Raw genomic sequence first — 26673 nt, 5'->3', positions numbered from 1 at the left:
CCCCGCAGCCCTGGGCATCATACCACTCATCTCACTCATCCAATTGTACATATAAGGGGACATCATCTCACCCATTCCACCTATCCCCGACATTGTCGGAACTGTAGTCGCATTTCCGCTAACTTTCCCTCCAGGTCGATGGGAAACGCCGGAGTCTGCGACTCGCTCGTGGCAGGAGAGTTCCTATCATTCTCCATTAAGTAGAAATGAAATATGTAGTAAAAGAAGAGAGAAACTTGTTAACACAAGTGGTGCGAATGAAAATGAAGTTCAACGAGCCGTATATATAGAGTTTAAAAAAAAATTAATTACCGGACGTCCGACCCGGACGTCCGACCCAGTCCACAGTGGCGGACGTCCGCCCGCCCGTCGCCCGCACGTCCGAGGACACGCGACGTCCTCACGGGACGTCAGTATCCGACCTTCGACGCCACAATGGCGGACGTTCCGGTCGCCCGTCGCGAACGTCCGACCGGACGTCCGCCATTGGAGATGCTCTTAAGGCAACATATATTTATATGCCTCAATCAGACTTTGGAAAAGAAAATGTAATTAAAATAATACTCCTACATTATTAATGGAGAATAGAATTATTAAAGTAAATTATATAAAAAAAAACTAACTAATTTACTATACAAATCAACCAAATAGAAGTGTGTACAGGAATACGTGTAATCTTTCCAAATATGAATAAATATTTCATCTAAAAAATACTTGTGTTTTATGATTTCAATAAAAATTATAGACTGAACATGAATAATAGAATTGATTTGTTGTTTTTTTGTAATAAATATAAGTATTTTATGAGTTTTTTTTTTGTGATTGTAAAGAGACTAAAAAAAGTTGTATCGTGCTAGTATATTTTTACAACTATATTGTGTTTTTAATGTATGTTCTATGTAATCCAAGTCAGCTAAACTCTATTTTCAGTGAAGTTGTATGCTTGTATTCATGGACTTGAACCAAATTTAAGAATGATGTCAATTCGATAAATATTGGAAATGGAATCAATAAAACAAATAAGAAAAAAAACTTGGGGTTATTTTTTCGTTCCATAAAAAGAATACACCATTTTGTTAATTTGGTCCGTCATAAAAAAAATCTTTATAAAGTTTGCTCTATTATCTATTAATAATATTATAGTAATCAAATTTTCTTTTTATCTTTCTTATTTAAAAAATTTCTAGTATGTATTCAAAAATTTAAAACTACTGCAGTACATTTTTAAAATTGATAGCATTAAACATAAATAAATTGAAATTTGATTTTTTATTGGACAAATTTCGTTAAGAATTTCATAATCAGTTGTTTTATCGGTCAAATATCGTTTTAAGAATCTGGTAATAGCCAACAATACTTTCCAGTTTCCAGGAAGCAAGGAAATAGGTGGATATATAAATCAATTCATAATAAAGAATTCAATTTTTAGAAGACAAATTCAAATTGAGTTTTTATACTTCTAAGAAAAGCCGCCTCATTCATTTCTACTTTGGAGGTTTATTTTCTTGTTCTAGAGATTCGAATTTGGCTGTTGATTACGATTTTTCTGGGATTGAATCCCTTCACTCTCTTTCTCGAGAGTATAAAGATCCGATTTTGATTGAAACCCTGTCGCGATTTCATGGCGATTGTGTTTGGATTGTGAAGGGCGTCGATCGTTTTTTCGATTCTTGCTGTGAATGTTGATGAATCTTGATTTCAGCTTAGAAGACTGGCTTGTGAACATAATTTGTGTTCTCACGCCTTTGATTCTGCCTGTTGGGAATAAATCGTTTTGCTTCTCTATTCCAAGAGATAGATGGGATAAGGAGTTTTATAAATTGAAGGGTGGATAAAAAAAAATCTGTTGTTAGTCTTTTCTTCCTGATTTTGGTTGAAAATTGGGCGAAAAGACTGGATCTTTGGGATTGAATTGTTGAGATTAGGTTTTGAAGATGATGAATTCTTCACAGGGTTCTACCCTTTCATCGAATGTGACTGGATTTGCTGGGGCAGCTTCTGCTCATAGAGAGGCCAAGTACATAGATACAGTTCCTGTGTATGTAAAGGAGCTCATTGCTGGTGGTGCAGCTGGTGGAATTGCTAAGACGGCTGTTGCCCCGTTGGAACGAACTAAAATACTTCTGCAGGTGCTGAATTGTTTTTTGATGTTGAATTAGTTGATTGAATGTTTGTTTGTGCTTATTGAATTCTGATCTCGTGATTTAGCAAGAATGGATTTTGATGTGATCTCATGATTTAGCAAGAGTGGATATTGATGTTATAACCTTGTATTTGCTCTGTTGGTCAGATCGAGTTTCGTGTGAGGTGTTTATGCCATTCATAGGGAGGTCAAAGGATTGAATGATCATCACATGAAAAGTTGTTGGTGCAACATTGCCTTGTGATGATGATCTTATATTTGTGTTGTTGGATTTGGTTAATTGTTCCGGTATTTGGTTGAGATCAAGTCTCACATGATAGCCTTAGGTAATTTGCCATTATGGGAGAGATCAAAGGGTTGAATGATCATGACTATGAAAGTTGTTGATGCAACGTTCCCTAATCAGGCGAGTTTTGATGTTGTAATCCCAAATTACTTAGTGAATTGGACTATTTGTATGGTTGGGAGCAAGTTTCATATGATTGCAATATATAGAAATCCAAAATTTCAGAGGATTAAATTGTTAGTACCTACTCTGTACTTGTCAACTTCGAGCATGTATGGCAGTTTATCCTATTATACAAGGCTCCTTATATGTAAATAAAAGTATTTGAAATCGTGTTTGAGTAGTGGTTTGGATGCCATGATTTGTATGCCACCATCTCCATGACTGACTCCAGCATCCATCTCTTATTTTTGAAACCTAAACCAGTAGATAACTAGATATTCCTGTAGCTACTTAAGCTTAACTATTTGATTTTTCTCCACATAGAGTTGAAGCTACCCTATCATTTTCACCTTCACACAAGAAAATGAATTTGTTGCTTGAATTTGACATGTTTCTACTCTGTTCGCCGATGCTCTTGTAGACTAGAACACAAGGTTTTCATTCTCTTGGGATTTACCCCTCGTTGAAGAAGCTACTGAAGCATGAAGGTGTGGCAGGATTTTACAAGTAAGTGTCAAACCATTGATTTCGAGTCGTGATCTGTTTAATTGTTTATCATCATTCATCACCAGAATGTCCGTTTAGCTCATTATTATTTGTTCCTTCCTATTTTCTCATGATACAGAGGAAATGGAGCAAGTGTACTTAGGATTGTACCCTATGCAGCATTACATTTCATGGCCTACGAGCAGTATCGTTCACAAATCTTGGATAACTACTCGGCTTTGGGAACAGGGCCCGTTGTAGATCTCTTAGCTGGCTCGGCCGCTGGTGGGACTGCAGTTTTATGCACTTATCCACTAGATTTGGCTCGCACCAAACTCGCCTACCAGGTAAGCGTTTGAATTTCTCTTTTTTGAAGTTAAATTGAGAAATTCAAGATTCAACAAAATTTTATGAGTTTGTGTGTCTGAAATAATAAGCGGTTAAATTATAGTACTATGAAATTTGTTCTTTCAATCGAATGTTTAAATGCCAAAAATTGATTGTCTTGATTTAAATACATAAAGGTCTCTGCCTGTGTGATTGAATTTTCATTTGTTATTCCTATTTTTAAGGTTGTAGACACAAGAGGAGATTTGAAGCACGGGACGAGGCAGTTTCATTCCAATCCTGCTTACACTGGAATTGGAAACGTATTCAAGACGGTCTACACAGAAGGGGGAGTCCGAGGTCTATACCGAGGCCTAGGTACCATCCACGTTAAATTTGATTAAACTATTCCATCTTATATTAGAGGCCAATGCACTTATTTTCTACTACTTGTTTGCTACTAATAATAATAATCCAAATTTTGCAAAATTTTACAAACATCAAAGAATTTCTTCGTGCAGGTCCGACACTTATAGGTATTCTTCCATATGCTGGCCTTAAATTTTATGTTTACGAGGAGCTGAAGAGGCACGTCCCCGAAGAACACCAGAAGTCGATTGCAATGCGGCTATCTTGTGGAGCCATAGCTGGCGTACTTGGACAGACTCTGACATACCCCTTAGATGTTGTCAGGAGGCAGATGCAGGTATTGCACCATCCCTTCTCTTGTTTATTTTCATCCATAGATTAAAATAATATCGACCACATTTACTAATCCCGAGTTGTTCTAGGTCGAGCATCTGCAACCTTCATCACAAGGTGGTCACGTGTATAAGAGCACGTGGGAGGGGCTGGCTTCCATTGTCCGTAATCACGGTTGGAGGCAGTTGTTCGCTGGCCTAAGCATCAATTACATCAAGGTAACATATGAACATAAGACACAAATCTTGCTTTTCTGATCATTTATGGTTGCTAAGTTATTGAACACGGGCCTCAAGTCTCGTACAGTATTTTTCACCTGTAAACAACTTTATCGACACGAGCTAGTTTTCTGCTCTCTAGCTAAAAGACTGCTGCTTGATCCTTTCCTGCAGGTTGTACCATCTGTTGCAATTGGTTTCACAGTTTATGACTCGATGAAGACTCGGTTGCAGATTCCTCCTCGTCAGAAATCGAGCACGTCTGCATCAGCATGATCTTGCTGCCCTACTACCTAATTTACTACAACAGAGATCGACTTTGAAAGAGGAGAGATGAAACTCTTTTGACAAATTGTTCTATGCATGTAGATGAAAATTTTCCATTCCAGAATTCAAAATTTACTTTTGTATTGCCACAAATGGCCAAGAATTACAAGGCTTCTACACTTTATACCCGACCTTCTAAAACATCACTACACCAATTCAAATTGAGCAAAAATTAAAACAAGGCGCTCAAGACATTCAAAATCATTAATGAATTTGTGTCTGAGTCAAAATGGTAGACCGAGGAAGTATATAAAAATAGTTTAATGTTTGATTTCTCTTTCCAACATAGCACCGATGCAATATTCCATTGCGACAAAGACCAACGAAATATATTCATTTTCACGTAACCAATTCAAGTATACTCATTTTCATCGTAGGATTGGTTTCATGACAAAATGAGAAATAATTCAAAAATAGACTTTCAAAAATGGAAAAAAATGAAAAATTTTATAAGGTTTAAATAATTAATTTGTAGCTCAGTGTAGATAATATTTAGTACTCATTAAAAAGGTATTCCTAATATCTGGGATACTAAAATTGTCTTTTCAACTGATATGAGTTTAAAAAAATCTCATACTTTTGTGAGGCGTAAATTCAAGATAAGCCAAATGTGAAAGAGGTTTTTCCATGCAATATTTCTCTCCTCGAAACAATATTATTGAGGCTTTAACTTCATAGTAAAAATAAAAAAATTTCCAATTTAAAATTCTTCTCCAGAAAAAAGGAAATCTTTTTTAACCATAAAATCTCAATCCTCTCCAACTCATTTCCTTCCATACAATATTAAACAATCTGCACTTTTATACTCCTAAAAAATAAAATTGTACAGAAAAGATTCGTTATTTTCACCAGAAAGAATTGGTGCCACGTCACGCTTCACCAACCAGAATAATAGAATATTCATTAACAAACAATAAAATAATAGTATATATATTCCACCAACCCATTTCCATTTCCCACCACCAACAACAATAAAACCAACAAAAGCAAAAATGAAATCATTTCAGTGAGAGAAGTAGAAGCTCAGGCGAAAGCAAAACCACTCCGTTTTGCTTGAATTCAATCCCCTCTCTCTCTAGAAATGGAACGCGCGAGGAAGCTAGCAAACAGAGCCATCCTCCGCCGCCTCCTCTCCGAATCGAAGCAGCACCCATTTCACAAATCCTCACGCTACGTATCCTCCATCGCCCAAGGCGCCGCTGCAGCCAATGCCTCCTCCGTCAACCGCCGATTCTACTCCCGAAACCTCGCCCAATTCGTCGCCACCCGCTCCATCTCCGTCGACGCTCTCAAAGCCAGCGACACCTTCCCCCGCCGCCACAATTCCGCAACGCCGGAGGACCAATCCAAAATGGCGGAATTCGTCGGATTCGAAACCCTAGATTCACTAATTGACGCAACCGTCCCCAAATCCATCCGCGCACGTGACATGAAGTTCTCAATCTTCGATGAGGGGTTGACAGAGGCTCAGATGATTGAGCACATGAAGGATTTAGCCTCCAAAAACAAAGTTTTCAAATCCTTCATTGGAATGGGGTACTACAACACGTTTGTGCCTCCTGTGATTTTGAGAAACATCATGGAGAATCCAGCTTGGTACACTCAATACACCCCTTACCAAGCTGAGATTTCACAGGGGAGGCTCGAGTCCTTGCTGAATTACCAAACCATGATCACTGACCTCACTGCCTTGCCTATGTCCAACGCCTCCCTCCTCGACGAAGGGACTGCGGCTGCAGAGGCAATGGCGATGTGCAACAACATCTCGAAGGGGAAGAAGAAGACCTTTGTCATTGCTAGCAATTGCCATCCACAGACAATCGATGTTTGCAAGACTAGGGCTGATGGATTCGATCTCAAGGTGGTTGTTTCCGATGTGAAGGACATCGATTATAGCTCCGGTGATGTCTGTGGAGTGCTGGTGCAGTATCCGGGGACGGAGGGTGAGGTTTTGGACTACGGGGAGTTCATCAAGAAAGCACACGCGAGTGGTGTGAAGGTTGTGATGGCCTCTGATTTGCTGGCCTTGACAATGCTGAAGCCGCCGGGTGAGTTGGGGGCCGATATTGTGGTGGGGTCAGCACAGAGGTTTGGGGTTCCGATGGGGTATGGAGGGCCCCACGCTGCATTCTTGGCTACCTCGCAGGAGTACAAGAGGATGATGCCCGGGAGGATTATTGGTGTCAGTGTTGATTCGTCGGGGAAGCCTGCTCTTCGGATGGCTATGCAGACTAGGGAGCAGCATATTCGCCGTGACAAGGCCACTAGCAACATCTGCACTGCTCAAGTGAGTGTGTTTTTTGGTGAACTGAATCTCAATTGTTTGTGCTTGGAATCTGTTCTGTGAAATCATGTTGCAAGCCTGCAGTAGATAGTTGAGAAGTAGTCTTAGCATGTGTATTTGTCTTGAATCATTTACTAATTAAATATGGCAATATGTATATGAAAATATTTTTTTTTGGGGTTTTTTATAATGAAAATATGGTTCTTTTACATTATAGCCTTGCTGGCTAACATGGCTGTCATGTATTGAGTGCGATCTTAGTATTTTGTGTCTTGAATCAAATATGAAAGTGGTAATGTGCATATGGAAACTCTGCTTGAGTTTTTATGACAAAAATATGGTTCTGTTACGTTATAGGCTTTGCTGGCAAACATGGCTGCTATGTATGCTGTCTATCATGGACCGGAAGGCCTTAAGAGTATTGCTCAACGGGTACATGGTTTGGCTGGAACATTTTCCGCTGGGTTGAAGAAGCTTGGGACTGTAGAAGTTCAAAGCCTTCCATTCTTTGATACAGTGAAGGTCACATGCAGAGATGCAAAGGCGATTGCTGATGCTGCTTACAAGCATGAAATAAATTTGAGGGTTGTCGACAAGAACACTGTAAGCGTTGCCTATCTAAATTTTTTCCGTAAATTGTGACAGCTTGTGAGTAACTGTATACCTTTTGTCTCTCAGATAACTGTTGCTTTTGATGAGACAACTACATTGGAAGATGTGGACAAATTGTTTGCTGTCTTTGCATCTGGCAAGCCTGTAAGTAAGGGTGTATATCCTTAGAGACATGTTTCTAGCCTCTCGTTTTTTATCATGAGTTGAGGATTTGTGTTTTTCAGGTGCCATTCACTGCTGCATCCATTGCATCAGAAGTTGAGAACTTGATCCCTTCGGGACTTGTGAGACAGAGCCCGTTTCTAACAAACCCGATATTCAACTCGTATGGACATTTCCTTGAAATATCTTGCAGTTTAAGCTCATCTTTGTAAGATTAGATGTGACTATTTCTGTACTGGTCGGTGTAGATACCACACGGAGCATGAGATTCTTAGATACATCTACAAACTTCAGTCGAAGGATCTGTCATTGTGCCACAGCATGATTCCCTTGGGATCTTGCACAATGAAACTGAATGCAACTACAGAAATGATGCCGGTGACGTGGCCTGCCTTCACGGACATTCACCCTTTTGCCCCCACAGAACAGGCTGCTGGTTACCAGGTATTTGTATAATATTTGAAATTCATATGTTCATTTTCAGGAGGTTCAAAGGATTCTTCTATATGATCATTTTATCTTGCAGGAAATGTTCAAGAATTTGGGTGACCTATTGTGTACGATCACTGGCTTTGATTCTTTCTCTCTACAACCCAATGCTGGTGCAGCTGGAGAATACGCTGGGCTGATGGTTATTCGAGCATATCACAGGGTAATAATATACAATATTTTTTTGTACTTATAGTGTAGAAGATTGACCAATAATAAACAATATTTTTTTTTGTAATTTGTTACATTTGCAAAATGAAAGCTGAAAATTTCTTGACTTTGCGTTGTGATTAATACAATCCACCATTAGTAACTGTTGGTTTCTGGTGAACATCTAATGCAGTCGAGAGGAGATCACCACCGTGATGTGTGCATCATTCCAGTCTCAGCACATGGAACGAACCCTGCAAGTGCTGCTATGTGTGGGATGAAAATCGTGGCTGTTGGAACTGATTCCAAGGGAAACATCAATATCGAGGAGTTACGGAAGGCTGCTGAAAAGAACAAGAACAACTTAGCTGCTCTTATGGTATGGATTGCCTTGTGACTCTTTTTTGAATCTACAATTCATTGAATTTGTCTTAGTGTTGATAAACTCTGCTGAATGCCAGGTCACATATCCTTCCACTCACGGAGTTTACGAGGAAGGCATTGACGAGATCTGCAAAATAATCCACGACAATGGTGGACAAGTTTACATGGATGGAGCCAACATGAACGCTCAGGTATAGCGATATTGATAGCACGTAGGTTGCACATTGCTCGTTTGTTGCTTCTGATGATCAATCTTTTGTGCCTACAGGTTGGTTTGACTAGCCCAGGTTTCATTGGTGCCGATGTTTGCCATCTCAATCTCCACAAAACATTCTGTATACCCCACGGTGGAGGCGGACCTGGTATGGGGCCTATTGGGGTAAAGAAACACCTTGCACCATTCCTACCTTCGCATCCAGTGGTATGTTGAAATGCTTTTGCAGTAATCCATACGTATATATGTGTGTGTTTAAATGTAATGGTGGCTGATTCTGTACGGGTATCTATATTGTGTTACAGATAGCCACCGGAGGCATACCAGAACCCGAGCAATCTCAACCACTCGGTACTATCTCTGCTGCGCCTTGGGGCTCCGCTCTTATATTACCTATATCCTATACCTACATTGCCATGATGGGATCAAAGGGATTAACTGACGCATCAAAGATTGCCATCTTAAATGCGAACTACATGGCCAAGCGTTTGGAGGTCCTGTCTCTTTCGTTCTTGCATCACGCGTTGTTATCTAAATCACACGATCATTTCTGCAGAATTTTATGCCATCACTCTCTGTTTAACATGTTTTGCTTCTTGATTGAACAGAAGGATTTCCCCGTTCTCTTCCGTGGAGTCAATGGAACATGCGCTCATGAGTTCATCATCGATTTGAGAGGCTTCAAGGTTCGTGTCTTGAACACTAATTGCATTCATACACTGTGTGCCATTTATCACCTCCTTACACTGCAAGTGGCCATTGCTGCAGAACACTGCTGGGATCGAGCCCGAGGATGTTGCCAAACGTCTGATGGACTATGGATTCCACGCACCCACAATGTCGTGGCCCGTTCCTGGCACGCTCATGATTGAGCCGACTGAAAGTGAAAGCAAGGTAGCACTAAGCAAGCTCACCACAGCAACATAGACTCCTGTCCCCTTCCAGCAAACGAGAATCTGAACCTAACCCCCCCTTCCGCTTCTTTTTTGCAGGCTGAACTAGACAGGTTCTGCGACGCTCTCATCTCTATCAGGGAAGAGATCTCGATGATTGAGAAAGGCAAAGCCGACATCAATAACAATGTGCTCAAGGTATTCCAGCCACGACTTCTTAGTTAACAGAGTTTCCATGTTTTTTTGTTGTTTTCTTTCTTTCAACACAGCTGAGCACAATGATCTGATTTCAGAGTGCGCCTCATCCGCCCTCGTTGCTCATGGCTGACGTCTGGACTAAGCCGTACTCGCGAGAATATGCAGCCTTCCCTGCTGCGTGGCTCAAAAATGGCAAGTTTTGGCCAACCACAGGTGCGTAGATTTGAGATGTTTGAGTCGATTGATATAGTGTGAGTATAACCGAACACTGACACTAAAAAACTGCACCAAACCGAAAGGCTTCTGTTCGGTTCAGTCAACCGAACACTGACACAACAAGTCAACAGCCACATTTTCCTACAATAGTTTTACCCCATTTCTCTACTTTGGCTTTGAGATACTAAATTTGGAAGATTCTGCTTATCTCAGGGCGCGTCGACAACGTCTATGGAGACCGGAACCTCATCTGCACCCTCCTCCCAGTCTCACAGATGGCGGAGGAGGCAGCGGCTGCGTCTGCTTAAGGCTGCATGGTTCCTTTTAGGAGAATGCAACACCACAACCGTCTCCGCTGTATGTCATTGTACATAAACGATATTTATGTTCAAGTTGTAACTCTGTTTTTATACATGTCTGTTTTAATCAGTAATAGACATTGTTGCTTATCATTGCAACTCTGTCTCACGCTGTAATCACCACTTTCTCTTAATTCTGCAGTTTCATATACTTGAAATAAGTTCCTTCGTGTAGGAAAATTAATGATTTTGTTTAGGATGTAAATAAATTTAGATCTCTACAAAATGTTTAAGAATTTTGTTATTAGTGTGGATTAAATGTTTGATAGCAATAAATTTCTAAATTTAATGCCAACGAGTTATACATTGTTTCATTCTGGAAATTAACCGTAACATTAAAAGTATAATAACCAAAAGCATAAAAAGAAAAGTTTGCTTTGATTTAATCAACACTTGTTAAAGATTTTATAGGTTTCTTGATTCACCTAAACGATATGGTAATCCCACATCTTTTAAATCCGTTGCTCGATAGCGTATAATACAAAAATGTTTGAATATGTATTTGAATTCTGATTTTGTTTGAACCAACATTGTCGATAGTTTAAAAATAGATAATTACTCGATAAAATATTTTTCTTAAAAATTTTGCCACATAAAATTTCAAATGACTTTAGGAGTAATAAAAATACTATGGTTAGTTGCTTGGGCAGTTCCAAAATCCCAACTGTGGATTTGTTTGGTAGAGGTGATGCAGACTTACTCAAGTGCGCAGTTAAAACCTCTTCTGTCCTTAATCGCCACCCACTGCGGCGCATTTTAGCTCCCCACAAATCCCCCTAAAATCGGAGAAAAAATTCTCTAGTCCATGTATACCACATGACAATCTTATTTGGTATACCTCACTAATAAAATCTTGCCAAATGGAAATGTATAGCATACATGGCCAAATGATTATAATGACATAATATGATGTTTTAAGGAAATTTTTATAATTTCCATATATAAAATGATTATCATATTGGTTGCACTAAAATGATTATAATATTGTACCACCAATTTATATCGAGACTGTTATTCTTTTATATTGATATATAAAATATAAATTATATTTATTTATTTAATGGAAACTTTTATCCTTTTTTATCGATATATACATAAATTTAATTATATTAGCATCGCACACAATAAGTTTAATATATGAATGACTACGCAACCAGGTTCTATTTTTTTTATTTTATCATTACACATAAACTATATAATGATTATATGTTAAGTTAAAATATTAATTAAGATAGTTAATAATAATAAAATGATATGATGGATCTTATACAATAGACAATATGTGAATAAAATTTAATATGAATTTAAAGAAATTGAAATACTACAACTATTTATTAGGGTATTCAAATTAAGGATTACAATCTTCTATTATGTAATTAAAATAAGATTATCTTGATAAAGGAACATCAACTATAAATCTAAGAAGATGAGACTTTACTAGTCATAAATATGCCTGTTTTTAATTTATATTTACTTAACTGTAAAAAATAATTATAAAATAATGAAGATAAAAATTAAATATATATAAAGATATAATCAATAAATTATAAATATAGTCAATAATATATAACTACTTGACTAAAAAAAGACCAGATTTTGATACAAACGATTCTAGAAAATTATATGATGAAATATAAAAAATGAATAAATATGTACTCAAGTGAAAAAAAATACAAAGGAAAAAAAGCATTATACAAAAAGAATGTGCTTATCAAATCTCAAACCACTTTAATTCTTTACTTGAAATGAACAATTAATAATTTAACATATTGTGTGTATATATGATTGTATATATTATATATGGGAATTATAAAAATTTTCTTAAAATATCATAATATGCCATTATAATTATTTGGCCATGTATGCTATACATTTTCATTTGGCAAAATATTATTAGTGAGGCATACCAAATAAGATTGACATGGTGTTCCTGGACTCAGAGAATTTTTTCTCCTAAAATCGATCAATTTGGATTGGAATCGACACAGTAAATCACCGCGATTCTACTGTTTATTCTTGCAAATTAGTTTGTCTCCGATCGATGAGAGGCGACGAAAATGTCGAAGATGAAACACTTTTTGCGGAAGCTTCACATCCGCGATCACCACCATCACAGGAGGCCGCCGCCACTGGATTCCTCATCTCAAACGGCGCCGTCGCACCAATTGAACTCCACATCGACGTCGTCCGATGCGCCGCCGCCGGCTTCGTCTTCGGGTGACAATTCGAGCAATAGCGACTCCAGTTTCTTCGAGGAGGAGTTTCAGATGCAATTAGCGCTGGCAATAAGCGTTTCCGATCCGGGTCAGGATTGTATTGACCCGGAATCCGCCCAAATCAACGTTGCTAAGCAGATTAGCCTTGGCTGCGCACCTTCTCAGAACCTCGCGGAATTCACGTCGCTCCGATTTTGGGTACATCGTTTTACCAGATTTTGTTTTGTTTTTTCGTTCCCTTTTGAATTGTGTTGCCTGTGTCGGTTGATTGAAATTCTTGGGTCTGTTGTGTTTTTATTTTTTAGTATTTTTTTTTGTGTTTTGTATGCAATGATTGCTTTAGGTTGTGAGTCTTGTGACTTAGTTACGGGAAATGCTATTCGCATGTATTATGGATTTGCAAGAAATATTTGTGACTTAGTCGGAAAATTTTCCAAGAATAGGGGTTGTGAACGATCATGTCCATATATAATGCCCTCTTGGTTCCTACCATGTCTTCAGGGACCAAGCTACGAATTTAAAATGGATCGGAAAAATTACAATTTTGCATTTAGGAACAAATTTGTACTATATAAAAGATCGAGGAAAATATAAAAATCAATCTAAATATAATAGCCGAAGAAAACTGCCAGGGACAATTGCCAGGTGTGCCTAGGCCTGACTGCGTCTCTGCATGAGTTCAATTCCAACATCTTTACTACATGTGATGTGAACAAATAAATAAAATAAAAATCTCATGAGATAGAGGGTGTTTTCTGTTATTACTCCATCAAGAACTAAGCCGTGCTAAGTTAGAGTTTAGCAGACATTGCACCATGGTGAACCTGCTTGTGTAAAAATTTTCTTATCATGTGGGCTGTTGATATGTTTGAATTGCGTTCCTTCAATCTGTTTATGAATCCAAGCAACATAAATTATCACTGCTTGTATATTGTGTAGCTAAAAAGTGTTTGCAATTTATATTTTTGTTAATTTTTCTATGTAATTCCCACTTTAGCTTTTAGTACATTTGATGATTCATAGGTCTTTGTTTTTTGTGATGCAGAGTTTTAATGTTGTAAATTACGGTGAAAAGGTTATAGATGGGTTCTATGATGTTTGTGGAATAGATTCAACTCTGGCGGTCACAAAGAAAATGCCGTCACTTTTGGACCTTAAAGCAATGTCTCATTTGGAAGATATGGGATGTGAGGTGGTTCTAGTCAACCGTATAGATGATGTGGATCTCTGGAAACTTGAAGAAATAGTTTGTTGTATGTCTGTTGACAAGACCTTGAGTACAAGTTTTCTAGCGCAGAAAATTGCTGTCCTTATTGTTGATAGAATGGGAGGTCCTGTTAGTGATGTTGAAGAAATGTTGAGAAGGTGGAGGGCAAGGAATCATGAGTTACGAGTCTATTTGAATTCGGCCATTCTTCCCCTTGGCTCCCTTGATGTTGGTCATTCGCGTCAAAGGGCTCTACTCTTTAAGGTAGCAGGACCTCCTGATCATTTAAGCTTGTTTGGAGTGGTCAGGTTGATTAAGAATTGTTTTTAGAATGTGATAACATGTTATGACGCATGTTCGCACCACACTGCATAAGGAAGAAAATAACTGTGATAGTTTCTTCTAGGTCCTTGCTGATAGGGTTAACCTTCCATGCAAGCTAGTCAAAGGCAGTTACTTCACTGGTACTGATGAAGGAGCTGTGAACATGATAAAATTAGAGGATGGAAGGTAATTGACTTGCTTATATGCTAGTTCTGCCATTTTCTCTTGTTTCAATCCTTACATAAGGAGTAAAAGAACAAAGGAATACGGGTGGGGGTAAGCATTCTTATTGACGGTGCTTGGTTTCTTAGGTCAGTAATTGAAATAAGTTAATGAGCACCCTCCTCTCTCTCACCTACCACCCTCACCCCATTACTTCAATTTGATTCCCCCCCCCCCAGTACATGGGTTGGGTCTCGGAATGCGATTGAATCGGTTGCACTGAATAGTGCAGCTGTATGGCTGTATGCAGTGTGAGCCTATGTCTTCTTAGAAATGTTGGTTTAATATATGCATTTGCACATAGCCTTTCCCTGTGAACAGAATTTCTTTCTGAGTCTAATCAGGATCTTTAAATGGGGTTCGCCATAATTCTCCTCTCTTCTCAGACTACACCTACAAAATCATGTTGTGTAAAATGTATTTCTTGTTAATCTTGTCTGGCTTAAAATAGTACCTCAGAAGTCATCTAAGCATTTGATTACTGAGAACAATATTATAGTTGATAACTAGACTTTCTGTTTCCATATTGATGCAGTGAGTACATCATTGATCTAATGGGTGCTCCAGGCACACTCATTCCTACTGAGGTACCTAGTGCCCAACATCATACTTTTGAATTAGATGCAAGGCGTATTGTTACTTCTCCAGGGAGTCTGAAAACCTGCCGTACAGCGCCTGAACAAAGGGCTCTGAATGGATCACTTCCACCTGGTACTTCAAGTGCACCATCTGTGGTTTCCTTCCACTCAAATTTAGTAGCCCAGAGATCTGCAGGAATAATCTTGACAGAGCAGTTGGATCATAATGTCAAAGATCTTTATCTTCCACAGGAGGACAATTGTAGAGAAGATCAAGTATCTTCAACCAGGAATAGTCGTAGAGAAAACATGTTTAAACTAGATTCAGCAGGACATAAGTCATCTCTTAATAATCCCTGGTGGGAGCAAAACACGCCAGTGGATGATAGAAATGACGAGGTCATCTCAACTGTCAATGCTGGTTTTGGTATGGATGTTGACTCTTCTGGAAATAATTTGCAAATTGATCCTGTGCTCAATGGAGTTGCTGAAATTTTATGGGAGGATCTTCAGATTGGTGAACGTATAGGTATAGGTAGGCATTTTAGCTGTATATTTTATTTTCCTTGTTGGAATTTATGAAAATGGAGCATTACCTGTAGGGCGTGTTTGCTCGCACACAAATCTCCTTTGATTAGCTTCCTCCCTGCGATTGAGTACAATATTATGCCTTATTCAGGTGCACCTTTGAGTATAAACCACTTTCTTTACACATTTGTAATGGATCAGGTTTGTTATACATGATGCTACATGTCTCGTGTTGTATGCTAAGGATTTCTGTGGAGATGTTATGATGTTTACTTAATTGCAGTATTCTTAAACTGACTGTTCTAATTGTTCTTGTTCCTTCTGTAGGTTCATACGGTGAGGTATACCGAGCAGAATGGAATGGCACGGTATGTGAATACTGCACATGCTAATAAGAAATTTACTTGGGGGGCTCTTTTCTTTTTCTTGTTGTGGTGCATGTATGTGTTATTTTTGGTTGGAGTTAATAGCATTTTAAGATTTGCTGTTTCTGATTTTGAAGTCTGTTTCTTGTTTACTGTCATTGCACTAGGTAGTGGTACCAGATTCTTCATCTGCAGTAGTTTTAATTTGCTGCTGTGATTTTATGACAGGAAGTTGCAGTGAAGAGGTTTATGAAACAAGATATCTCAGGAGATGCACTTGCACAATTCAAATGCGAGGTAGGTGCTCTTTATAAGATTTTGTTACATGTGTATGCGCTTTGGCATTTAAATCCTTTTGATTGCGCATTGCAGATTGAGATCATGTTAAGGTTGAGACATCCTAATGTTGTCCTTTTCATGGGAGCTGTGACACGCCCCCCTCATATGTCCATATTGACTGAATTCCTTCCAAGGTTTTTTCTCAATAATCCATTCATTTATTGGGCTCAGTTCTGTTTGTTCATATAAACCCTATTTTACTTGCAGGGGTAGTTTATATAAGCTGCTGCACCGACCAGGTATCCAGATAGACGAAAAAAGGAGAATAAAAATGGCCTTCGATGTGGTATTGGTCGATAAGTGATATTTGCATATACAGGGTTCTTGGTATGCACTAACGAGCAAATCCTTTGCAGGCCAAGGGAATGAATTACTTGCATACTAGCCATCCTATCATTGTGCATCGAGATTTGAAGACCCCAAATCTCCTCGTTGATACAAATTGGGTTGTCAAGGTTCAATTTATGTTCAATATAACTCCATATATTTTGACATTGAGTTTTCCCTTCTCTCTTAACATTTGCTATCCACCACAACCTGTCAGGTGTGTGATTTTGGCATGTCTCGTCTGCAGCACAATACTTTCCTATCTTCGAAGTCTGCAGCTGGGACGGTAATGCATGAGAAGATTAAAATGAAAAAGAAAAAAGTTGGCGTTTGCTTCTTTTTGAAGTGCTAAAAACATTTGAATTGATATACTAGTATTTATTTGTAATCTTTCGGGTCGTACAGGCAGAATGGATGGCCCCAGAGGTTCTGAGAAATGAACCATCCAATGAGAAGTGAGTTTAATGGTCTCCCTATAACTTTGAGCAACTGGTTTCTTGTTTTGGATATCACTAATAGGTCAAGTTCTTTGCATTGACAGATCTGATGTATATAGTTTCGGAGTCATACTGTGGGAGCTGGCAACTCTGCGAGTGCCATGGACAGAGATGAATTCAATGCAGGTGGTTGGAGCCGTTGGATTCCAGGGTAGGCACCTTGATATCCCACCCACGGTTGATCCCCTGGTATTCGAGATAATCAGTGACTGTTGGAATAGGTAAAAGTTCACGACATAGCTATTACTGCCCGTTGTTCATTCATTGGAAATTAACTTTGGAGGCTCCATCCGTGCAGAAATCCACAGGCACGCCCTTCTTTTGCACAGATTATAACCGGCCTCAAGGGTCTGCAGCGCCTCAGTGTGCGTAGAACCGAGAGTTGTAAGTATCAGGAATAATACCATTGTAGCAGTAGCTGAGAGCTCGTCTCTGGACTCGAAGAGCCAGTTTGAGCAGAAATCGATAATTCAAGAATTCGTTTGGACCAAGGCCATTGCTATGCAGGAAAGTTGCTGAATTGGGAAGCGTTGATTCATTCAAAGTGGGAATTGAACGCAGCCGATTCAGAATATATAGAGTAAGTCCTCAACTTCAAAGTTGGCACAAAAGTGTGCAGTTGGGTAAGTTTCTGCTGGGCAAAGCTTGGTCCTTAAATTTGTATGGTTCTAAAAACATGGGAGAGGAATTCGTAAGGATTTTTTCTCTCTTAATGTTCATAAGGAATTCATAAAAACATGGGTTGAAAAACAATTTAGTTTTGATCATCTATTAGAATGTGTTAAATAAAGAGAAGATAGGAAACAGAAAAAAAGGGAGTTGTTGAGATCGTCAAAATAGCAAATGTAAAAAAAGGTCTCTGCAGTTTGTACCTTGATTTGAGTTTAATTTGTACATTTCAATCTGCGGTGAAAAAAATGAAAATTGGTATTCTTTTACTACAAAGTGATAGTATGATATTTTATGTTTGTTATTGGTTTTAAGATGAGTACTATAGGTTTGTTGATAGAATGAATGGTTTGTCAATACATTGAAAAATGAAAATTATAGTAGGAGTAGTATGTTTGTTAATAGCAAATGAACCGTTTGTGAACCGGCAAAACTGATCGGTTAATTCATGATCGATTGAATCAATTTAACCAAAATTATATTTATTTATTATTTTAAAAATATTATTCATAAAAAATGTTTTAAAAAGATTAAGACTCCGTATTTAAATTTCATAATGGCGCATGCTTAAATTGGGTAACAAAAGACTTTATGTTGATATTCCATAATGTTTTACTATCTTTTTTGTTTTATTAGTCACATCATACAATATTTTATTTTCATTTTTCAATATGGGATATAAGCTTTTAGTTCTGTCCCATTAGAAATGAAACGTTTTCCTTTTTGGTCTGTCCCATTAAAAATGAAACGTTTCTAAAAATGGAAACAATACTCTCTCTACTTTTTCTTATCTCTTATTTTACTCTCTCTTCATTCACTCACAAAACAACACTACATAAAATCCCGTGCCGAAAAGCAAATGTTGCATTTTTAATGGGACGGAGGGTATATATCTTCATTAACTTTGCACTAATTTCAGTACAATAGAGTCAAAATTAAAAAGTAGCTCTAATTTTAAAGGAGTACGATAATTGATTTTATTTTACTTGTGATTCAAAACGACGGGGATCATGTTAATAACGTCTAAAATCATTTTACAAAAGACACAAATTTCAAGCTTAATTTTAATAATTCACATGGTATCATATATGTAGAATCCAATAATGCTGAACAATTGGGTAGTATATTGTGGGCTCAATGAATCATGAACATTATAGAAAAGGGGCCCTAACTTTTAATTAAATGCGACACCACAAATGCACATTGACAACTACAATACCCTAGTTACCACTCACAAAGAAAATCAAGAAAAGCAACGAAGAAGAAGCTAGAAACAGGGTTTATTTTCTGTCTTGATATAGTATTTCTTAGCGGATCGCTGACTGCTCTCGGGTCTCCCAGGTCTTGGCTCGGGGTTCGCTGACCCTTGCTTAGCGGACCGTTGGGTGTGATGTCTGTCTAGGCACGTTCTGAAGCGGGCTGCTAGCTCTTGCACATTGACAGCTGGTGAACTCGACGACCACTGACATGAAGTCAGCGGACCATTGGACGCGTCTAGTGGCTCCAAATGTTCCCCTTTTTCATTTCTTTAGAGCATCCACAATGGCGGCGAGCGGACCAGCTAGCCGATTTCAGACGCTGGCTGGTCCGCTCGCCGAACCATTGCAGCAGGCGAGCGCCAAATCGGCGAGAAAAACGGCGAGCGCACGCCGATTCCCGGGCGCTGGCCGATGCGCTCGCCGATCGGCTGACCGCCATTGCAGGCTCCTGATCGGCGAGCGATCGATCAGCCGATTTTTTATTTTTTTATTTAATTTTTGAAACACTATGTATACGCGATTTGCACGTCATTTTCATTCGCACCACTTGTTTTAACGAGTTTTCTCTCTATCTTAATTTATATATAAGAGCAACAATGCGAAATGGAGCACAAAAACGAGTCTACTCCAGCGATGAGCGGGTCTCAAACTCCCACGGTACCCATGGGAAGTGGATGGGGTCCGATGGCCGGGTACTACAACATGTACCCTTAGCAGCAGATGATGCCCGGGATGGCATCCCGGGGTAGTATGCCGGGATGGCAGCGGATGCAGGGCGGGCTGGCGATGCCGGGCAGGCAGGGGGTACCCGGGATGCAGATGATGTCGGGGTGGCAGCCGGGGATGCAGGGGACGCCGGGGGGGGACAACGTTTATCGCCCCAGTTTTGATTTTTTGACTGCTTCTTCGCACACATCGACCCCATCAGAGACCCAGTTCACTGGGTGTGATACTTTCTCCTTAGAGGAGTTGGGGATAGATCTCGGGGATGCGGACACTCCCGTTCAAACGGGGGAGTAGGGCGGGGTCGGGGCGCGCCAAAGAAGAAGAAGGGCAAGGGCAAGAGGGTGGTCGGCGAGTCGTCGCAGCTGGCTGATGACGAGAGTCCGGCACAGAGGAAGTGGACGGATGCGGAGAACGTCGCGCTGTCCAAGGCGTGGGTGAGTGTTTGCGATGATCCCCTCGCCTCGAATAATCAGAGGATCGTCAACTTGTGGGCTAAAATAGCAGCAACCTACAAGGCATTTTGCCCGGAGGGGAGGCCACGCAGCGGGGAGGAGTGCCGGAAAGGGTGGGACCGAATCAGGGCTGCGGTCTCCCGATTTTCAGGCTTGTACACCAACGCCCTCTGCGTGCAGACCAGTGGCCAAACTGACGAGGACTGCAGGAGGATAGCGGAGAAAGTCTTCCCCGTGCCCAGGCTTTATAAGGAGTTCACCTACTGGAACTGCTATGAGGTGCTGATGAACTCCGAGAAGTTTCAGGCAGGTGTCGATGTTGGCTGGCCGAAGAAGCAGTGACTGAACTATACCGGTGATTACAGCGGCGGCAGCAGAGGCGGTTCCCACGACCTCCCCGAGGATGTTCAGGAGTTCTCGTCCCCTCCCGCGTTTACTCGCCGCACTCGCCCGGTTGGTCAAAGGCGGGCGCAACAGGCTCGCCAGGGGTCCCAGGAGGTCCAGTCGGCATCCCCCTGTTGCCAAGTCGACAGCCGAGCTCGCCTTCTTCACGCGTCAACAAACGCGGGCTCAGATGTACAAGATCTTAGCTGACTGGAAGGCGGCAACTGACCCCGAGGAGAAGAGTTTTCTTCACTCAATGCTCGTGAGTATGCGGGTCGATTTGGATGCCGCCGCGGCACAGTTGGGGGGCTCAGACGCGGGCTCAGATGCCGTAGATTTGGGGGTCCCGGATAGCGGCGGCGGCGGCGGCGGCGACGACGGCAAGGAGTGAGGCGGAGGCGGGGGGCTCGTGTGTGGAAGAGGAGTTTTTTTAAATTAATGTAATTTTTTTTAATTAATGTACTTTTTTTAAATTGTAATAATATTATTGAATTTTCCCGTATCTGTGTCGTAAATTTAATTTTGTATTTTGTGTGATTGTTAATTTTTTGTTTTTATAATTTTGTTTATTATGGCTAGCCTATTGCTTGTCCAGTTTGCTTGTCCTAATGATGTGGCATGAGGAGTTTTTAAGTGCTGATGATGTGACAAGAAGAGTTGTGGCTAGCCTTTGGTGGCCTATTTACTATTGTGGATGCTCTTACCTTTTTCAAGTTTTTTTCTATCAATACTCAATAAACACGTCAAAATATCAAATTATGCACAACATAAAATCAGAATTAACCTACTATACATTCAAGATATACCTAGGACTTAGAAATCATTCAAATTAGTTTGCCCATCATCCCATATGTTTACAGATTAATATTTTTAGTAACTTAAACCCCTAGAAATCATTCAAATTAGTTTTCCCATCATCCCATGTTTACAGATTAATATTTTTAATAACATAAACATGGAAATAAAAAATAAGAAACAACATGTAAAATCCGTATGCTTGATTTAGTAGATGAGGATACATTGACTTTTTGACCCAAAACCTATTTTGCTCAAATTATTGACTTATGAGATAATAGCCACTCATCACCATAGCTCTTATTTGTACTTATGTTGTAAGTTAAAACGACCATTGAGGGCATGTTCACTTTCTTTCATATGGATTGTTGAATTTTGAATTATGATGGGATTTGGCATTGATTGGCCTAAAATTAGAAAAGTTGATTTCGTTGTTCAATGAACAAGAAATGAGTGTGGGTGGGTCTTGATTTGTGGTTTAAAATAATGAATTTGACTTTTGATAATTGTGATTTTACTAAATACTCCTCATAGTGACAGCTGCGGGAAGGGAAAATTTTAGGGGTGAAATGGAAAATTTGTCTTCATATCTTGGTGTGTAAATCGATGCAGATTTAAATACCACCAAAAGTTTAAGAATTCAATTATGCATATTTCTATAGTGAACAGTGCTGGCTCACTTTTAATTCTAGGGCTTCCCACAAATGAACCAAGAACCTTGAACACCAAATAAACCCTAGAATTGAACCAAATTCTACCTATAACCAGGAAGGTGAACGAGCCCCAGAATTCGATTAGTTTCACTGTATCACACTCTATAGTCTATGACAGTTCATCGTATACTTTAAGTTTTTTTTACTATCTCCATTGTATCTTTTTGACTTGGCTTTTTTAATTGAGTGAACTACAAAAATAGTCCCTGGACTATGCGTTTATCTCGTCCTTAGTCCCTGGACTTTCAAAATATCCTCAGACAACCCTGGACTAAGTGTTTATCTCAAAAAGTATCATTTTTCACTGTTTTGGGTGGAAAATACCCTTTTGGGGGGTTTTGGATGGTTTGGGCAATTTGGTCTTTTTATACTTTTAACATTTTAAATCTGATATTATTTCAGTGATGTACTAAATCTGATATTATTTCCAAATTATCATTCTTCTTCCCTTTTACTATCCTTCACTTTGTTTCTTTATTTCAATATTATATTTAATTTTATAAAATTAAAGTTTAAATTTCAATTTTTAAATATTGAATTTTTATTAATTATTAAAATCACTATTAAATAATAAATTAATAGTTTTAATCAATATTTAATAGTGTCTAATATTTAATCAATAAGGTACGACGACGCCTTAGTTTTAATCAATATTTAATAGTTTTAATCATGAATAGATCATATAACACGATTTATTCTGAGATAAATATGCATCTAATGTAAGACTAATATAATTTCGTTTATTAATTTGAAAACAATCAAAACTAACTAGAAAATTTCAAAAAAAAATCTCCTATATCAAATTTTTAGTAGTATCAAATTTTTAGTCAACTTCATAATATTTAATCACAAGCAATTATAACAACCGAACGAAGGCTAAATAGAATAGCTCTTATTTTTCCATCTTGATTAATCTGTACTTCTTCAATTCAGCTGAATATTATATTAAATAACAAAAATTCATAGTTTTAATCAATATTTATAGTGTCCATGAATTAATAGTTTTAATTAAAAAAATTTATTGATATTTAAAAATTAAATTTTAAAATTTAATTTTATAAAATTAAATCTAATATTGAATTAAAGAAACAAAGTATTAGTGAAGGATGGCAAAAGGGAAGAAGAATGATAATTTTGAAATAATATCAGATTTAGTACGTCACTGAAATAATATCAGATTTAGTACGTCACTAAAATAATATCAGATTTAAAATGTTAAAAGTGTAAAAAGATCAAATTGCACAAACCCCCAAAATGGTATTTTCGACCCAAAACAGTGAAAAAATATCATTTTCGAGATAAACGCTTAGTCCAGGGTTGTCTGGGGATATTTTGAAAGTTCAGGGACTAAGAATGAGATAAACATATAGTCCATGAATTGTTTTTGTAGTTCACTTTTTTAATTTGATATGAACGTTTTGTATCGTATAACAAATGTCTCTAGTGTGTATGATGAATTGATGATAAATGGTTGATGCTTTGACAAAAAAGATGGAAAATTTTTCGAAAGTAACATTTGTAACACGTGGTAATTGTGATTTAAATAATTTGCCAAAGGAAAAGTTTTAATTTTATAAGCAATTTATTTGAAAAAATTACTTTTTTGGACTGCATCCCAAATAATTGTGACAGAGCCCAAAACATATGTAACATGTAATGTAACGCATTTATAATAGATATTTTGGGCAATTGTGACAAAGCCCAAAACCTATGTAACCAAGGACGGAGGTAGTGTATATAATCAGATGGGGCAAATGCCCCACCTCCATTTTCCATAGTACTACCTTGCAAATAAATTGCCCAAGGTTTACTGAACCGGCGGTTAAAACCAAAATCGTAATTGACGGTTACGGTTCCGAACCGAAACAGTGAGAATTTACTCTAACCGAAATCGTCGATTTTTGAACCGTGGTTCGGTTCAGGTTCAAAAATTTTCGAACTGAAACAGTGTTAGAACCGTTGGTTCCAGGCGGTTCCAAACCGGTACCGCGAAAAACCGACTGTTTGGAACCGTGAAAAACCGTAAAAAACCGCCAGTTCGGAAACCACCGGTTCAGGAACAGGGGGCACCTCAACTTGCAAATAATTCGTTTTCAGGCACCGTTGCGCTTAACCTCTCTTCGGAAAATGTTGTCGTAAGAAATATTCAGTGCAGACAATGTGAGAGAGGTGTAACAAAGGTAGGGGTGTATACTGGTAATTTGCACTTCTTAACTGAGTCATTGTACACAAGGCTGATAACTAACGTAGCAATTAGGGCAGACGCCCATTCAACTAGCCTAGGTCTTATCGGCGGGCCATCCATTTATTGTACCTCCAAACCAAACTCTTGATGAACCCAACTAAAGAGCACTATCTGCATCTATCTAGCAAATCAAACACGTCCTAAAATAAGAATACAGAGTGGATAGTTTTACTAAATATAAAGCCAAAGTTAAACACTAGTGTCGTATCCATGTAGACTAACAGTTTATTATCTATGTATTGCAATTGAGACATCAAATACTATATGGATAGCAAAGATTTGATAACTAATGAACACAATTAAATAAAAACAAAGAGTAGCATTAAAAAATAAAGGGATATTGGCATCTAATATCACGTAACTTTCAAAAAGTTGGGTTTTTCCCACGAAATTTGAAATTGACAAATAATATCACGAACTTTACCCCGAGTTTGTTATTTCCCACTAATGAAAATTTTTTGGCTATATTAATAGATTGAAGAACAAATTTGGAGGGTGTGCTTCAAGAAAAACTATTCTCAAAGATTGAAAATCTTGAAACTCTAAAGTTGTTGTCGAGAAATTACGAAAAAAATGATATTATTTGCCAGAATTTTTTCATTGGTGGAAATAACAAACTCATGGTAAAGTTCGTGATATTATTTGTCAATTTCAAAGTTCATGGGAAAAACCCAACTTTTTGAAAGTTCCATGTTATTAGGTGCCAATATCCCAAAAATAAATGATTCATTCTATTTAAACTAGCATCACACTCGTGCGATGCACGGTACATTGTATTTTCCTTAAAAATATGTATATAATACTTATTAAATTATTGTGAACAAAAATTTGAAACTGTACGTAAAACACAATAATTAAAAATAATAAATAAAACTACATATATATATATATATATATATATATTAATAGACAAAAAAATCTTCACCTACAACAAATACATTAACATGATAATCTAATGAATAGAGTGAATACTGATGGAAAATTTGAGTTGAAAGAGTGTATTTGTTGTTGCCAAACAATATACGATATTAATAGACCAAAACAAAAAAAAATCCTTAACCACAAGTTAAACCAATTATTTTGAAAAGACAGAAAATTACATAAAATTGAGACATAGTTTCGCTGTAAATCGAATGAAACATTATATGTGAGTGGGTGGATTTAGAGCACTTAAATGCAATAAATTTTTATAGTCCAAATAATGTTTCATGACCATCTTCACTTTTCACTCTCTAATAGTATTAAATCTTTTCACTTCCCCTAGTTATTAGAAGAAATTTTACTTCTATTTAGTGGAGTACTACATCTTAGTTGAAATAATAGTAACGTGTACATGAAGATATATTTAATTTATTTTAAATATACTATATGTAGAACAACTATAATACAATAACCTATCTAATTTAATACTGAAACACCATAAATATAAAATAATTAATTAATAACTTATAGTAATACTCAAAACATCTAAATCTTGATCATAGAGAATTAAATGGTGAATTACACAATTAATAAATAAATATAATTTCATATGATAATAATAAAAGAATAGTTTATAAGTTTAAAAAATTTCCTTGCAAACAATATTAAAAATAGAGGATAGGCAAAAAATTACAGCAAATGACATTATACTACTCACTCCGTCCCATAGTAGACGTCACACTTGAGAGATGGCACGAGATTTTAGGAGATGTTATTTTGTGTATTAAGTGGTGAGAGAAAATATAATTTTATAATTGATGTGAGAGAACTTTTTTCAAAAGAAGAAATGTGACATCTTTTGTGTGACAAACTAAAAAGGAAAGTGTGACATCTATTATGGGACGGGGGAGTACCATTTATTCACACTCTAATACTAATATAAGTACTTTATGAAAATAAGTATTACTATTAATGAAGAAAAAACTCAAATTATGAGCACGCATTTTATTTACAATTTTAATTTTAATTTTAATTTTAATTTTAATGGGACAAATTATTTACAAAAAATATTTAGGTCTTCATACCACCAAAAAATGTTAATTCACGGGTTATAGTTTTATTCACGACGCCTCCCCAATTGCAAAACACGACGCCCAATCGCACCATCATAAGACCATACCACCACCTCTCTTATACACCCTAATTACGAACCTAAACCTAATACTCTCTCATATAACTCCACAAATTACAAATTCTTTTGTTTATTGCTGCAAACCCCACTCGTCAAACGAAG

General features: G+C 37.8%; 3 protein-coding genes across 4 annotated transcripts; all 3 read left to right on the top strand.

Annotated features, from left to right (window-relative positions):
- The first annotated feature begins 1428 nt into the window (after positions 1-1428).
- On the top strand, positions 1429-4777 carry LOC121805457 (mitochondrial carrier protein CoAc1-like). The gene is made up of 7 exons (XM_042205306.1): positions 1429-2129; positions 3013-3098; positions 3217-3424; positions 3650-3782; positions 3926-4110; positions 4196-4324; positions 4499-4777. Exons 1-7 carry the CDS (start codon positions 1935-1937, stop codon positions 4598-4600), a joined length of 1038 nt encoding a protein of 345 aa, XP_042061240.1. The 5' UTR covers positions 1429-1934; the 3' UTR covers positions 4601-4777.
- Positions 4778-5603: 826 nt separating this feature from the next.
- LOC121804849 (glycine dehydrogenase (decarboxylating), mitochondrial-like) lies at positions 5604-10773 on the top strand. Its single transcript, XM_042204546.1, has 15 exons — positions 5604-6938; positions 7293-7538; positions 7614-7691; positions 7772-7872; positions 7958-8153; positions 8236-8361; positions 8542-8727; positions 8810-8923; positions 9001-9153; positions 9252-9440; positions 9555-9632; positions 9715-9840; positions 9939-10037; positions 10133-10250; positions 10467-10773. Exons 1-15 carry the CDS (start codon positions 5733-5735, stop codon positions 10559-10561), a joined length of 3111 nt encoding a protein of 1036 aa, XP_042060480.1. The 5' UTR covers positions 5604-5732; the 3' UTR covers positions 10562-10773.
- Positions 10774-12511: 1738 nt separating this feature from the next.
- LOC121804961 (probable serine/threonine-protein kinase SIS8) lies at positions 12512-18160 on the top strand. 2 transcript variants are annotated; one of them, XM_042204695.1, is made up of 13 exons: positions 12512-13026; positions 13874-14299; positions 14442-14545; positions 15117-15688; positions 16015-16055; positions 16281-16349; positions 16425-16525; positions 16599-16677; positions 16748-16846; positions 16936-17004; positions 17124-17173; positions 17260-17436; positions 17514-18160. In XM_042204695.1, exons 1-13 carry the CDS (start codon positions 12670-12672, stop codon positions 17614-17616), a joined length of 2247 nt encoding a protein of 748 aa, XP_042060629.1. In that variant the 5' UTR covers positions 12512-12669; the 3' UTR covers positions 17617-18160. The 2 variants fall into 2 exon arrangements, with proteins under 2 accessions (XP_042060629.1, XP_042060628.1); XM_042204694.1 differs by having other exon boundaries at positions 15117-15694.
- The last annotated feature ends 8513 nt before the right edge of the window (positions 18161-26673 follow it).

This window comes from Salvia splendens, chromosome 5 (assembly GCF_004379255.2).
Source record: "Salvia splendens isolate huo1 chromosome 5, SspV2, whole genome shotgun sequence".
Lineage (NCBI taxonomy): Eukaryota > Viridiplantae > Streptophyta > Magnoliopsida > Lamiales > Lamiaceae > Salvia > Salvia splendens.
Note: the sequence above shows the minus strand (reverse complement) of the source record. Positions and strands in the feature narration are given on the sequence as shown.